This window comes from Cicer arietinum, chromosome 8 (assembly GCF_000331145.2).
Source record: "Cicer arietinum cultivar CDC Frontier isolate Library 1 chromosome 8, Cicar.CDCFrontier_v2.0, whole genome shotgun sequence".
Taxonomy (NCBI): domain Eukaryota; kingdom Viridiplantae; phylum Streptophyta; class Magnoliopsida; order Fabales; family Fabaceae; genus Cicer; species Cicer arietinum.
The window spans coordinates 13,692,911-13,709,287 of record NC_021167.2 but is presented as its reverse complement, the minus strand read 5'-3'; the positions used below and the strand labels follow the sequence as shown (position 1 = coordinate 13,709,287).

General features: G+C 32.5%; 1 protein-coding gene across 2 annotated transcripts; it reads left to right on the top strand.

Moving 5' to 3' along the window:
- The first annotated feature begins 991 nt into the window (after nt 1-991).
- On the top strand, nt 992-10,750 carry LOC101495971 (uncharacterized). Of its 2 annotated transcripts, none has more exons than XM_012711983.3 (15): nt 992-1,183; nt 1,515-1,687; nt 3,172-3,341; nt 3,449-3,595; nt 3,704-3,755; nt 3,890-4,064; nt 4,836-4,918; nt 5,414-5,626; nt 6,251-6,367; nt 6,668-6,824; nt 7,732-7,839; nt 8,109-8,174; nt 8,260-8,522; nt 9,734-10,029; nt 10,281-10,750. In XM_012711983.3, exons 1-14 carry the CDS (start codon nt 1,102-1,104, stop codon nt 9,818-9,820), a joined length of 1,893 nt encoding a protein of 630 aa, XP_012567437.1. In that variant the 5' UTR covers nt 992-1,101; the 3' UTR covers nt 9,821-10,029; nt 10,281-10,750. The 2 variants fall into 2 exon arrangements, with proteins under 2 accessions (XP_012567437.1, XP_004515987.2); XM_004515930.4 differs by having other exon boundaries at nt 995-1,183; nt 9,737-10,029.
- The last annotated feature ends 5,627 nt before the right edge of the window (nt 10,751-16,377 follow it).

The window sequence follows — 16,377 nt, the reverse complement described above, 5'->3', positions numbered from 1 at the left end:
AGGTAATAGAATAAAAATGCAACATCTTTTGATATTGGTGGAATGCGACAAATACATCTATCGATATAGGAAAGTAGAGGGTTTAAATTAGTTGAAGGATATATTTTGGGGCCATCCAGATACTATCACTTTTGTAAATAATTTTCGCATAGTATTGATTATGAATGACACATATAAGACATGTATGTATTGAATACCATTACTTCAAATTATTGGTGTTACATCTACTGAATAGACATTTTGTATGGAATTTGCATATCTAAAGTTTGAGTTGTTCTATTTTTAATGATTATGTACATGACTAGTGGTTAATTCTTCACAAGGAAAGATTTGTTGAGGCGTTGACAAATAGAGTTATGCACTTTGGAACACCACAACGCAAAAAGTTGAGTCGACACATTTGAGTTTGAAAATGATATTACAATATAATATTAATGATAATAACTTCTAGACCAATTCACCTAAACACCACATGACGAGCCAAAAACACATCCAAATTAGCATATCAGAACACAAAACAAGTTACTCAAAATCACCTCTAGATTAACATATCCAAGCAAAACCAAAGAGTACAAAATAACACAAATTCGTGTATGTAGAAAAGAAAAAAAATGTGATATTACTTTTATGATTGAGTCTTCTAAACATGTGAAATGTGATGTGTTGGATATGATTTTGAAGAAAATCAAAGAGTGGAGGAAGTTTTGAAATTTTGGGGAATTTTAGGATTTTAGATATTTTGGTTAAGAAATGGAGAGAGAAAAAAGCATGGGGAGAAGAATGAGTTTTAAATATTTTTACCAATCGAGATAAATCCCATTCTAACTGCCAATTCAAATTAGGTACATTTTTTTGAAAAAGAAAATTTTAAAAACTTGAGAACGAGAAAATTACCACTTTTTTGTTCGGAAGGGCTACATTTTGGGCTCGGGCTTAAAAGCCCAGAAACTTTTGTACGGTTGGGAAACACTTTCTTTCATCTCCTTTTTCACTTATATTCAAATTCCCGCCCCAAACGGAAAAGTGAAAACCGAAAATTCGACAAAGAAAATTCAAATATTCATCATTTACACAGAAAACATAAATAAAAGAAAAATCGAAATGTCATCATCATCATCAACCACAAACATGAACGACGTTGATCGTTTGTTCGCATGCTTCAAATGCGGTTTAACACCTCCCAGTAAGTCTTTTAATTCTCTATTTTTTTAATACATTCTTATAAAATAATTATTTTTCTAATCGAGAAAAAAAATTAAACAAACCCTAGGAAACAATTAACGTTAATTCCCTTGTTAATTTCGTTGATTATTTGCACACTATGAAGCACGAACACTGGACTCGGCAGTAGTAATGATTTGAGAAAATGAATTAATTGAATGTAATCAAGGTGTGTTTGAGAAAAGTTTTTGATCAGAGGTGTTGGAGCTACAGAGTAATTTGGTATTGCTGAGAATGAAATTTAAAATGAAAGAAAATAATTAAAATAAAAAATAATTTGTTGTTGGTTTCAGAATCTGCTTTGAATGAAAGAAAAAGGAGGAAAAGGAAATTGGAGAAGGAGATTTCGAAGAATGAGTTAGTATCAGAATCTCCAAATCAGAGATCAATTGGAAGAGAAGAGAAAACTCCATTATCATCATGCATCAAAGCAACAAACGTGGAATTGGAATCTTCCATTGAGAAAGTAATAATGTTGTTACTTTGAATAATTAATTACTCCTTTCGTTCCATTTTAACTGTTGCATTTGCATAAATTTTGTTTCTATTTAGTTGTTGCGTTGAAAGACTAATCAAGATAAGATTAAGAACGACTATATAGAGAGAGTCGGGGCAGCATCTAGAGTAGAAAAGACGGTAGAAACTCGGTTTAGATGGTTTGAGCATGTAGAGAGGATCTTGTAGATTCTGTAGTAAGGAGAGTAGATCAAATGGATGGTAATTGAATCACCAGAGGCGCAGGAGAAGACCTAGAAAATTAAGAGAAAATATTAAAAAAAATCTAGAGATTAATGAGCTGAAAATATAGATATCCTATATGATAGAACATTATGGCGTTGTTTGATCCACGTAGCTTATCCTACTTAGTGGGATAAGACTTGTTGTTGTTAGTTGTTTTCAAAGTTTTATGCAACATTAATTATTATTTTGCCAACAATACCCTTAACTATTTATTATAGAGAGAGAAATACGTGGAATGAAACATTAAATATTAAGGGTATTATTATACGGAAAAAAAGATAAATTATTATATGAAAAGTAACAATTTATTGGTTTCATTGTTAGTACGTGTAAATAACCTTAAAATGACAATTAAAAAAATAGAGAGTAATTATTTCTCTTTCTTGAGTATACATGGTTACGAGTTAGGTATACTTGATTTTATTTTTATTTTTAAAATTTTGAAAAATTTGCTATAGAATACGTTTGAGAATATTTTAGGTTAACTTTGCATTAAGTCGATATTACTCAATTTAAAGTCAATCTGAACCAAGGTAACCAAATCCAGATTCAAATTGTGGATTAGAAGACCTATTTTCCAAATCGTGAATCAAATCTTATTATGAAATGTAAGATACATTATTGATAATAAAACTATGACATCTTTGAAGTTTGAATAATAGACAAAAAAATTTTAAGCTGATATTTCATCTACAAACATCAAAATAATTCAAGATGAAAGTCATATAACTATATGGGTGAAATGACAAGAAAAGTAGCTAGCCGCACCAAATTGACAAAAAAAAAAATGATTGCTTACACTAATTAGGTTCTGCGATTCGTCATAGTGAAATGGGATTCATCATAATAAATAGGGATCAGGATGAGAATTAATGTTCAAAATAATTAGAACTGGAGACTCATATCAATTGGGGTTTATTTTGTATTGAATCGATCTATGATTAATTAACATGTATGATAGGATACTCAACCATGATCTGAACTAATTGAAAATTTGTGCTGTCAAATTCCTGCTTTATTCTTAACTACTACTTCTCGTAATGCTGTTAGTATTCTATGTATTGTATCTTGTCTTGTGTCACCTACTGTCTAAATGCTTAGTTTTTCTTTACATATTTCATTTTTTATATAATACTTCCTCGTGCCATTATCAGTGCAACTAGGCTCATACTCAGTCTTTGTCAAAACTACATTTTCCTTGCATTTCAGCTTAAATCAGCTATAGCTAAAACCAAAAGCTGTGGTAATCGGAAGCAGTTCTCTCCAGTTGTATTCTATGGTTCTCCTCATGGCGTGCCTCCAAAAAAACCGACCCGTTTATGGCGTTTGTTACATGAGATGCGTATTGATCTCTCTCAGCAAAATAAATTGAACCGAAGGTGTTTATATCAGAAGCTGGTTTTCTACTCTTTACTTTGTCCACCCGTTTATTTTTCTTGTACTTAATGTAATAGATTATGACTTGAATAAAAACTTTATTCTCTAGGAAGGAAGTTTGGTTTACATTCCCAAGGCAGGAAGAAGCAATGAAGTTTGCCAAAGGGCAAGAAGATGTTCATCTTTTTAGTTATCAAGATCACTTTAATGGCCAGAGAAGGTTCCTGGTGTCTACATATACAGAATTCTGGCGAAGGTTACCTTTGTATTTTTTTCTCTCATGTGATTCATCATTTTCTTCTAATTAATTATGACCAAGATCCTTGTTTCTATATATTCATATTGCTGTGTGCTGTATTTTCAGGTATAAAAACATGGATTCCAAATTCCGTCATCATTATGAAGTGATTCAAGAGGTAATAGTCTTGTGTGTTTCATGTTCGCTTATTTAACGGAAAAAGTGGTACTGTAGTTACTAGTTACATTGTGACGTGAGTGGTCTGGATGCCATGCATGCTTTTTCTTGACTTAAAAGTTTCTTTGCTCCCAGGGTTTACCATGCCACCTTTATTTTGATTTGGAGTTTAATAAAAGAGTCAACATAGGAAAGAATGGAGACGAAATGGTTGATCTTTTGACATCCGTAGTTCTAAAAGCCTTACATGAAAAGTATGAAATCCATGGAGACCATGATTGGATAGTAGAACTTGATTCTTCAACTGAAGGTATGGCTTTTTTTCATGTCTGTTGCATTTGCTATAAACTGTAGCTGTGAAACTTGTAGTGAATAAGATTTTTCTGCTTGCTTATGTGTCTTTTCTTTCAGAAATGGATGGCATGAATTCTTGGTTCCATTTTCATTTACATTTTTTCTTTGGTATATTGTTTCTTAAATGTAATTTAGGGAAGAATTTATAGTTAATCTGCTGCATATACTAGCATTGACAGTTTAGCTTTGGAAGTATTCATTATGTCATGGGAGTTAGTGTTCATGTGTTCAAGATTAGATGGAAGCTATCTTTTTCATTGGTCTTCTTTCCTCGACCATAACATTTTCAACTTATCAATTAGTAATTATAAAGATTGCATGTCTTATCTAGTTGACCATGAAATGCTTAAGCTGCCTATAATTGTCTCCCTCCTTCATTACTTTATAAACCTTATATATGCTAGTTGGTTGGTGCGTGTTTCACAAAATGTAGGTTATTCTCGTCTTTCTCTAGAGCCCATCTGTTCTTGGTGATGGGGGAATTCAATCCCTTGTCCTTGTGTTAAATGCTAATGGGCTTTTCCAGTGAACCAATTACACCTTCAGCACTTTCTAAGTTCTTCTGCAAGGTTTTCTTCACTGTTTTTAGAAACATTTTATATTTGTCTCAGGTGTTCTACATTTTTTAACTTTTATAAACGAAACAATTAAGTGATTCTGTGGCATTGATTCTAATATTTTCCCATGTATAATGATCCTTATCATTTCTTATTAATTGTACTTGTAGATAAGTTCTCACGTCATCTAATAATTCGCATACCAACGGTTGCTTTTAAGGATAACTCCCATGCCGGTGCATTTGTTACAGAAGTAAGTCCAACTCATCTTTGCCCATCAAAGCTAGAGATAAAATTTTGATTGTGTTGATTTCCTATCAATTCTTGAGATTTCTCTACTCTCTATCTATCTTTCTGATATAAGTTTACATCAGAAAATTACGTTGGGTCAACTAGCAGACCAAATTAGTTATTGGCTGAAGCCTTGGAAGATTTACATTAGAAAAAAAAAGGGTCGAGTGGCAAAAAGGAATGACTTTACAGAAATTGAAGAGAGAAAGGAAAAGTAGTTGAAAACGGTAGTTATTTTATAAATGAGAGAGAGAGATTACCTATAGTAACACATAATGAGTCATTTTATAAATTTTTTAATTCAGTAATTATCCATGCTTAAAAGTGAAATTGCCTACGAAAATGTTACTTATAATTTAGTTGATAAAAGGCACAATTTATTGTTGTTACACAACCTTCTATGTAGTATTTCTTTTGTAGAAGTGTTAACTATTTGATTCTGACAACATATTGACAGATATGCACAAGAATTCTAAACGAAAGGGGGAAAGATACAAATTTTGAAAAATTGTTTATAGCAAAAGATTCAAGTACCAATGAATCTGCTGACCAACTTTTTGTGGATACTGCTGTATATACTCGGAATCGTTGTTTCCGTCTTCATCTTTCTTCAAAGGCAGGAAAAAGTTCAATTCTTTTGCCGACAGAGAGATTTAAGTGCAAGAACTTGGTATAGTATTTTTCTTGCCTAATATCACTATTTCAAATTATACCATCAAAATAGTTTTATAAAGGATTTTCCTCAAGAAAGAAGTAAAAATAATATGACAATGGGAATAACTAGTTTCAGTGTTGCAGAATACTCTTTTGCATATATTCCCTCTGCCCGTTTTTAAATGCACTCTTTGCTTTTTTCACATATATTACGAAAAGTAGGTAGTGAATTTTGTGTTCATTTTACATGAAAATGTTTGTAATATACTCTTTATATATTAGTAGGGAACTTTGATCTTTCAAGATAAATTAGTAGGGATGGAGGGAGTAATAGAATAGGACTGAACTGGAAGATCGAGAATGGGGAATTATAAGTGTTATATATGCACAGAGATCCAATGGAAAAATTGTCATCATTTGATGTTTTTCTTTGTCATGTAGTAGGGTTATAGCATGCATTTTTGTCAGTTCTCGACCTAAGAATCTTTGATTTTCTATTCAATTTAAAGAAAGCCAACAATGCATGCATTACCATGAGCAAACTGCTGTCTTTATTATGACTACATTTTGCCTTTAAATGGTTTGTGCAATATTTATTATCACTTAGTCATTTTTCAGCTTTGGTGTCTTTAAGTGACAGAGTGAAGAAGACTTGTTCATGGCTTCCTTGATCTGCAACATGGATGTTGATTGTGGAAAGCTTCTGGTCTGCAAACCAGACTTAGATTGCGTGAAGACTCTGCATTATGATACAGAGGTTATTTTGAGCTTTAAACTTCTTAACTTCCATTACATCAAATTTATTTCTTCTCAGTTTAATATTAAGGTTGTCATATTTTTCAACATCATCAAATTTATTTCCTTAAAATAATACAAGGTGTTATCATGTCAAGTTTATACTAAGATTTATATGCATAGGATTTAGCATATATCAAACTTAGACTGGTACCTTGGTTTTGAATACTGATATGTTAATCAACTAATTATTCTGGTAGCTTCCTGGAGATTAAATTGTTATGATTAATGATTGTTTGTTATTTGACTTTGATTTTGACAGTTGAATTGTAATGCTGGAAACTCTGTCCATATTCATCCAGAGTTTACATTAAATACTTGCACAAGTGATGTTTCAACAACATACTTCATGGGAAACTCACCATTCCCATTTCTGGATGAATTTATATTATCCGTTGCCTCTGTTGGGAATATACCAGGTGATAGCTGTCAAAGCATGTTTTATAGAAATAAATTGAACTATTAAATGAGTGTGAGTGATTGTGTTTTACTATTAAGAATTTCAGTAATTGTACTTGCACCAATGTGCATACTTTATTCTCAAAAACCTTCAGACTCCCATGATATCCATTGGTAGCAGCTTCATCCCACTTTCCCTTAGGCTTGGAGTCTGAGATGTTTTGTTAGAATATTAGAAAATATTTTATAATATCTATTATATTATATTAGAGTATCTTGAGTTATTTCCTAGGATTAATTTATAATCATAGAGATATCTTAGAATATCTCATTATTATTATGATTTGTTCTTGATTTAGGATTGAGTCTATACTTCTCTATAGATAGAGATTAATATTGAGTCTTTTGTAATCAAGTTAGCATAAAACTATTATCAATAATATTCAATCTCTTATTATTTTCTCTCCTCCTCTTCTCTAAAATCCCACAATTTCAATAGGGAGGATAAAGTTCTTGCAAATTTCATTTGTCTTTGAACTTTCTTGTTTTCTCAGCACAAGAAAAACTTGGGTACTTGTGACTTTGCATTGTTTATTTTTTTCATGAAAAAAAAATTTTCTTATCCCCGTGTCTACCAAATGCATTTTATTATTTTACTATCTCTCTAATCTCAACTGCTACATTGAAGTTTTAGTCGATTACTTGACTGCTCTTTCAAATCTAGACGTAGTCTTCCTCTTGGCCTTATTTTAGAGTTTTCACCATGGGGTTGAATTAGTTTTGTTTGTTTCACAGTTTATTGATTGTACACAACTCACTTTTATTTGAACTTCTACATATTTTTTTAAGGTGTCACTAGATTATCAAACTTGCTTCTTGAGACTTCAGTTTAATTCTACTGACTGTGTTACTTTGCTGAATATGTAGGAAAAATTCATAGCTGGTATTTATTCTCTGAATTTGGACTGATGGTCTACAGCATGACAAAAAATAGATATTGCGAGCGAATTGGCAGACAGCATAAGAGCAATAATGGTAATCTACCAGAAGTGCTTTTTTGTATGCACTTTTTTCTTTCTCCTGGACCTACTTTTTGGCCACATCTGAATGATAAAGTTTCTCTGCTCTTGAATGAGTATTTGACTTTTTGGGTAGAGATTCCTTGTATTCTGATTATGACTGTAAACTTAGACTTTTATCATGTCTCAGCTGCAAGAAATGTGGTCGCATCTTGTCTTTCATTTTACTATGTTTTCTTTTATCTAATTGCAACTTACTAATACATTTGATATTTTCTTGTCCAGTGATATACGTTGTTGATCTAAGAAGGGCAGTGTATTATCAGAAATGTCACGATCCTGACTGCAGAGGTTAATATATTTACAGTGTTTGAAGACCCTTTTGACTTGCAATTCTTCACTCCCTTTTAACATGTTCGTTAATTAATGGAAACAGGTTTCCGATCTTCCGACCGACTTATTCCAGTTCACGCGCTCTCCAATCGCTCAGTTGTTATTGGGTCATCTGGAATGTTAGATGATAAACAGACAGAAGGTGATGAGTGCGGACATCAACCTGTTGATAACAACAACAAACCCAATTTTCTACAATACGAAGACACTGTTGAGGACAACTCCAGTGATTCTTGGTGGCTAGAAGCAATAAAAGTTGTTGAGGATGTGGAGAATAAGAAAACTGCAACCAAGCTAAGCACCAAGGTTAGTCCGTCTTAATTTTGCTTTCCAATGCTACAATTTACATTAAAATGGTCACTAGACTCCCGCATTATCTTTGTTTAACAATAGGACTGAAGCCTTATTATCCCCTTTACCTAATGAGTGATGTAAGATGTGTCTACAAGCTCAGCTGGTGAAGACCTTTGCAAGTGGATGCAAGGGTGTGATAAAATCCTGCCTTCATCCCTGTGACCCGCGAACCCAGTCACACAAACCAATCCAACCCACATTTTAACCCAACTCATTCAAGTTCGGGTCTAACTCGAACCAACCTATTTAAACCCAATCGGGTAGCGGATTTAACAGTTTGAACCCGCAAATCCAACCTATTGACGTGGTATATATATTTTTTTTTACTTTTTTACTATTGATGCATAGTTAAAATTTTTATTTATTTATTTACTATTGTTGTATAGTTAAAATTTAGTTGTTGAATTATATTTGAGAATATGTTGGAAATTTAATTGATTTAATTGTTTTGTTGTGTTTGTAGATGTATTTTAAGTATTGAATTATATGTTGTGATATAATTTTATTATTTTTGAGATGTTCAAGTATTTAAATTTAATTACATTTTTTGAAAATAAAAAAATAATTTTTTTCTTTATTACTCATGAACCCAACTCAACCCGTTCATAATTGGGTTGATTTGATTCAGGTTTGATGTAAAAATCACAAGTTAAAACTCAATTTAACTCAAATGAAATTGACCAGTTAGGGTATGACCCAACCCAACCTGTGTACCCTTCTCGTGTGTGTATGTGTTCCTAGGTGAATGTGTTCTATTGGCACAAGCCAATTGTTTAATGAATCCATAGGTTTTCCTGCATCAAAATATCTAGAAAAACAGAATTAAAAGTATTTTAATCATTATAATGTTGCTTTTGTTTTTGTGGGTGCTTTTGGTTAATTACTTTATACATTAGTGTAATTGCTTACTTCCTTATTTTGATCCTCTCTTTTCTTTAAGTTTCATATTCAAGTAATTGCAAACATAATATCTTAGAAAACATACTATATGTCATTGAGTGGTTTGCACCAAATTGTTACTTCTAGTGACCAAATTGTTTATTAACTCGATATCGGCAAAAGTAAACTATCATAGACCATGATTGTGCTGAAGATGTTTTATTTGTCTTAATTGTTCACATGAGCATAACATTAAATATCAGTTTCATAAAATGTGTTCAAAGCAGGAGGAAATTGATGACGGAGATGAGGAATGGTGGCTGGCTGCAGAAAGGACAGCATCCCAGGCTGAACTGACATATTTCAACTAGTTCAGGATTTTAGCAGCACCATTCATTTCGCCAATATTGTGCCTGATAGAGGTCTCAAGGATGAAACGATTTATGTGGCTCGCTACTTGTTGGATCAACAATTAGCTCCAAGGACTTGATGATTGAAGCCAAGAAAGGGGTTTGTTGCACGTAAACGCAGCAAGCAACATAGAGAAGAGATCCTATAACATTATCAGTTCGATTATAAGGTAGAAAATGCTTTTGCAGAATTTTCCAAATTAGTTTCACGTATTCTATTCATTACTTGCTTTCTAGTTAAACGCAGTAAATGGGAATATAACTTTTTCCCCAAGTTTTCTCTATCATTTTGTAAAGGCCGTTCCCATTAGTAGTAAATAAAGTCTTTCTGTTGATTTATTTGAGGGAAAATTGGTTGCGATTTTACATATTACTCTTTATTTTATTTGTAGAACTTATCAATTATCTTGTGTTTTTGTAGATTTGGTGAATTTAAATCTACTGCTGAAAGCAGCAAAGTTTGGGAGAAAATGCAGGGTTGTAGGGACATGCAGAATGATGCATGATTGTTGCACAATGCACCCATTTGGATCTTCTCATGCAGAAAACAATAGGAGGAACACAAGATCGGATAACGAGGAGAGGGTGAATAATAAAGGAAGAAAAGAGAGAAAAACAGAGAGGATGGTAAGGGAGATGAAGATGGAGAGTATTTTGTCACTTGTAGACATTCCAGAGATAAAATCAGACGATAACAAGTAATACTCGAGTATCTTCTTCATGGACTCATCCAGAAATATTTCAAACGGAGCAAAACAAGTTTAATATTTGTTTTCATTTTTTTGTAAAATGACTATTGAGACCCATATCTCAATCTAACTAAGATCTATTTAAAATGGTTAAATAATGGTCAAAGATCAAATCATCTACAAAGTGATTAAGATATCCATATATGTATATGTTCCACACAACAATTTTTTTTTTTTTTTTGATAATGTGCTGCACAATGTAACACCCTGATTTTTAATAGCGTGAGTGCATTTTTTTATTTATTTAAAACAAATACAAAAAAATTGAATTTCAAATATTAGAAAGAAAGAAATACCTTTGGATAAAATATTTAAGTCGTAGTTCATACCTTTGCCCCAAAAATTTTAACTCCCCCACGTCACATCAAAAAGTGGTACATGAACCATTAAAATAAAAGTTTAGCTGAAAATATGATGTATAGGTACAGTCTTTTAAATTAAAATAAATACATCCACGAAAAAAAGACATTTATTCCCTATACAACCAGATAATCTAATCATGTTTCAAAAAACTATACAACCCAAGTGATCTCTACGCGCTCCGCAAGATTCTTCTGACACAACACCGGTCAGGTATGTTTAACTATGTGTCCATCTCTAGGGTACTACTCAGTGGGATGAGCTTGATTCTCATATGAGGGCAAAACACAGATTTCCACAATAATTGTAAAGGTCACCAACCGAAATTAACAAATATCACTTAGCATTTAAATTTTAAATGCACAAAATAACCTTTCATCTTAGCATACTCCTTCAAAGGGTTTTCATATGCCAAACATGCATAATCAAAGTTGAAAAATGAAGTTTTTAACAAAACTGCACTGTCGTATTCGAATACAGTGCATTTTAATAAGTCAGTAGCAAAATCAGCACATCTGTAGTCGACTACGAGACAAGATGTAGTCGAATACGAGACAAGATGTCAACAGCAAAAACACCACCACTGTATTCGAATACATCATTCTCGTAGTCGAATATAGTGCTGTTTCTGAAGTCAATAGCCAAATCAGGACATCTGTATTTGAATACAACCTTCTTGTATTCGAATACACATCAGAAAAGTGCAGAAATCAATTTTGAAGCGTTTCGAAATGGTTTCGCAATCAATCAACAGTTACAGCAAATCCAAAACAATCACACTTAGCAATTAAGGCACAATCACAAAAACAACTGAGCATACATATACAATCATCACAGTATATCAAACATGACTCGCGTGCCAAGCACCCTAATGCAATGCGTACATGCAAAAATGCATGAATTTCGAATTCAAATCAAAACTCTCCCCGAGAGTCGAAAATCGTAATTGTACAGTCTCTCATAGACCAATACTGATTACCAAGGTGCCACCTATCACAGACCCACACGATTTATTAAAGTATAGCCTATCACATGTCTTACACCTTAATTTCAAACAAAAACCCTCCGCGAGATGCGTAAATCCTAAACGTACAGTTCCTCACGAACAAACACGAGTGCAGTCTCTCACGGGCAAACACGATTTTCTAAGGTGTAGTCTCTCACGGACAACGACCAGTGCAGTCTCTCATGGACAAACACGATTCACTAGGGTGTAGTCTCTCACGGACAAACACAATTTTCTAGGGTGTAGTCTCTCACGGACAAACAATAGTGCAGTCTCTCATGGACAAACACAATTTACTAGGGTGTAGTCTCTCACAGACAAACACAATTTACTAGGGTATAGTCTCTCACGGACAAACACCAGTGCAGTCTCTCACGAACAAACACAATTTACTAGGGTGTAGTCTCTCACGGACAAACACCAGTGCAGTCTATCACGGACAAACACAATTTTCTAGGGTGTAGTCTCTCACGGACAAACACCATAGTTAAATCCTCGTAAGGATAAGATGAACCACTTCACTCATGGAACCATCCTGTGGCCCATCGCGGTCACCACTTAACATTGTGGCCCATTGGGGTCACCATTTAAACACTGTTGCCCATTGCGGTCACCACTTAAACATCTTGGCCCATCGCGGTCACCACTTAATCACATCTCAACGCACCTTTAACATACATATAGCAGTTTTGAACACATAACCACATCAAAACTTAATCACCACAACTTCACACATAATCACACCACAATCATTCATAATATCAATTATGAGCACATAATCACATCCAAATTAATCTCCACAAATTCACTCATTAACCACCTCAAATTTAAATCAACAATTCACCTATCAGTTGCAATTTTCTCAATTCCCACCAAATTTAATCAGCAAATCACCCATATTATAACTCCACATATTTCAACCATAATTCACCCATTAATTTCCACAATTTCAAACATAATTTTACACCAAATTAATTTCCACAAACCACCCCTCAAACACATCAAAGCAATTTCCTCAACCACACTTAAATCACCTTAAATTCATTTTTCACAAATCCACACATAAAACACATCTTCAAATTCAATCCGCACATAATTGAACTAAATTCATTTTCCACCAATTCATACATAAATTGGGTTAAGTTCATTTTCCACAAATATACCTCAAACACATAAAACATTCATAATATCATTTATGAACACATAATCAAATTAAATTTAGTTCTCCCCAATTTCAACTTAAATCACCCAGATTTAATCTCCAAAATTTTCAACCATTAATCACCAAATTCAAAAACTCCACATTTTCAAACATAAACCACCAATTTCAATTTCCAAAAACACTCATAAATCACATTAAAATTCATCTTCCACCAATACACATATAGAGTCCTATATGCAAACTAGAAATTTGGAAGGAGCTCTTACCTTAACGATAGCTTTAACAAGCGATTACAGTACCACAATTTATTTCGGTAAAAACTGCGCTCACGTCGTCGCTCCCAAAGTTAGCTCACTAGCACCGTAGCGTGGAGGTGAACAACTTTCCTTTCTATCACTTCTCGAAATGAAGCTTAGATATAGAAGAGAAATGAGGATTTGTGTTCATGGGTTTTGGTTTTTCGTGAAACAGAGAGAAGAAGAAGGGTTCTCGCGAAGGCTGGGAGGAAATGATTTTCTTTCTGTTTTCCTTTCTTCCTTTTTCCTTCCTTTCTATTTCCTTTTCTTTCTTTATATATATATATATAATATCCAAAAATATCTAGATATTTATCAAAATTACCATTTCACCCATAACTTCTTAAACCACCTTTTCAGAAAAATATCTTCTCTCGCTGCAATTCAATTCGGCAGATAAATTTTTCTGAAAACGCTGCATCTCATAAAATTTTCTTTTCGACAAAAGATTCGTCGTAAATCAATAAAATTATTTCTCAACGAATAATTTTAATCGGGGCTCCAAAAAGATATTTTTGACATTAAACTCCCAAAATATTAATAACTTGGCTAAAAAAGCCTCAGAGTTCAACATAAAAGCACACCAAAATACAATAATTACAAATTAAAACTAAGAATCTTACACACAATGTCGGTATAATATAATGATATTATTATGTATTACTGACATTTTAGATTGAATTGTGTGATGTGTTTTAGTGTTGAACTTCGACACACAACATACATAGATATATTGAATTATTTTTATTTTTTCAAATTATTGTTGTGCTTTAGAAATTGGTATATATAAATCAACATTTAATAGTTTCATAGAAGCTAAACCAGAGCATCTTTTCAAGTTATATAAGTTATATAGAAGCTATCTCAAAATATTCCATTAAGCATGAGCCAATTACTTTCTTAATTTCTTTTGTTTCTTATGAATATTATGGTTTATGGATTCTTCTTAAAGAAATGTTTCTAAATTTGTTGTTGGGATTGTAGTATAGATGATTATGTTTGAACCTAAACATTTCTTACTTTATTTTGATATAATCCGATGTCGTTTATTTGATTTAGTTTATGGAATGTTATAAAGTGTATCTTGCACTGAATGTGCAAACTGCAACTTAGTGGTGGTCGGAGTGAGAGAGTAGTGAAGTGATAAGGGAAGTATAGAGTTTGATCCTCACTCTTATCATAATATTAATTAACGTACTAACATTTACTACATACCAATAAAGTGTTGGGTACATCAATTCTTCAAGTTACAGTTACCGCTTAATATACATGCTCCACCAATAATTTTGACAATTTATAAGAATAGGTGAGAAGCAAATAAAAGGGCACACTGAACATCAATATTTTAAGGTGAAAAATCCTTCAAAGTAAGGATAAAAACCATGGATCTAGATCAAAGAAATAGTTTTACTATAATTAAATAAAAATATAAAAGAGTCTCAAAACAATACATAAATTGTGCCAACAATCAATACAAAAACTTAAAAAATAGAATAAAAGTTCAACATGGACATAGTAGAGAATGTCAAATTTCTTTAGTGGTGTTGGTTAAAACATAAAAGGAAAAGGTTTTCATTATGATTTTCATCTGTGGTATCGTCAATCTTTCCTTTGTACTCCAGATTCTCTGTTTCTGATTTCTTTGATTAGGATTTGGTTAGCGATTTTTTTGGTTTGTAGGGTTGCACTCAAGTTGTATTGTCTAAACTTTTTGTTTTTGTTCATTCTAGGCATGTCTTGTGCCTAGACTTTTTCTATTAATATTACTATAATTTTTCAAAAATAAAAATAAAAATGAGAACAAAAAATGAACAGTAGTGTGAACTCAATATCTCTCTTCATATATTTCTTTTTGTCGATTTAACAATTTAAAAGGAAGAATTGTATGTTGAGAACCTGCTCTCCAAAAATCAGATCGATCAACATCAAATGAATGCGCAAATGTTTTTTTTAGTGAGACTTGTTCTGCAAATATTTGAATAAGTGACACATAATAAGCTACAATATTTGGATTTTTCTCCACATAAAAAGGGAGCTCAAACAGAATATACATGATGCATTTTTCCTACTTTGATATCAGGAGAATTGTAACACTCTAATATTTTCATAAAATATTTTCATTTTAGATATGTGTTATATTCAGAGGGGCCCCGAGGATGTATGACAGAACATGGTACATATTTTTTTTTACTAAATATATATATATATATATATATATATATATATATATTATTAAAGTTGTGGTTCTGATTTTTAGCTTTCTAATGCCTGTTGGAGTGTGTCAATCTGATATCCAGAGCTCAAGTTATGTTCTACAGAGCGAGTAGGAGTCAATATGCAAATAATAAAATTAAAATTCAATTTCGACCCAAAGTTTAGAAACAAGCTAAAAAGTTAATCTTAACTATAGAGAGCTTTTAAAATGCCACAGTAAAAAACTAGAAACATGTGCCTAAATGCTTTGATCGAATTACCCCACACTTAGAATTTTGCATTCCGAGCAAAGTAATGCATGCGATTTGAAATACTCTCATGAATGCAAAGTGGTGAGAGAAAAAAAAATATTCTAGCTTAAGACAATCATGAATCGCTTTTTATCACAACCAAGGCAAATAATAGGACAAGTTAACTAAATAATGCATCATAAGTGATAGAGTCCTCCCAAGATATAAAATTCTCTCAACCGCTCAAGTGTTTGGGTTATTGTTTACACTCAAAGCACATCATGAAAACTAGCACTACCATAGGCTTGACAAGCCTGTAACAACTATATTTGAAACACATGCACATAATGACCAAAAGTTGTTATTAAGGTTGTAGCCGGTCCAAGGTAAGGGTGAGACAATCAAAGCTAAAAATATCAAAGAGGATAAATGAGTGATGATCAAAAGTGAAAACTCATATTGAGAGGTAATTCAACAAAATATCATTAACTTTATTCCCAC

Coding starts and splice junctions, on each gene's coding strand:
- LOC101495971 (XM_012711983.3), top strand. CDS start 1,102: ATGTCATCATCATCATCAACCACAAACATGAACGACGTTGATCGTTTG. Junction 4,919..5,413: donor CCGGTGCATTTGTTACAGAA/GTAAGTCCAACT, acceptor ACATATTGACAG/ATATGCACAAGAATTCTAAA. Junction 7,840..8,108: donor ACAGCATAAGAGCAATAATG/GTAATCTACCAG, acceptor TTTCTTGTCCAG/TGATATACGTTGTTGATCTA.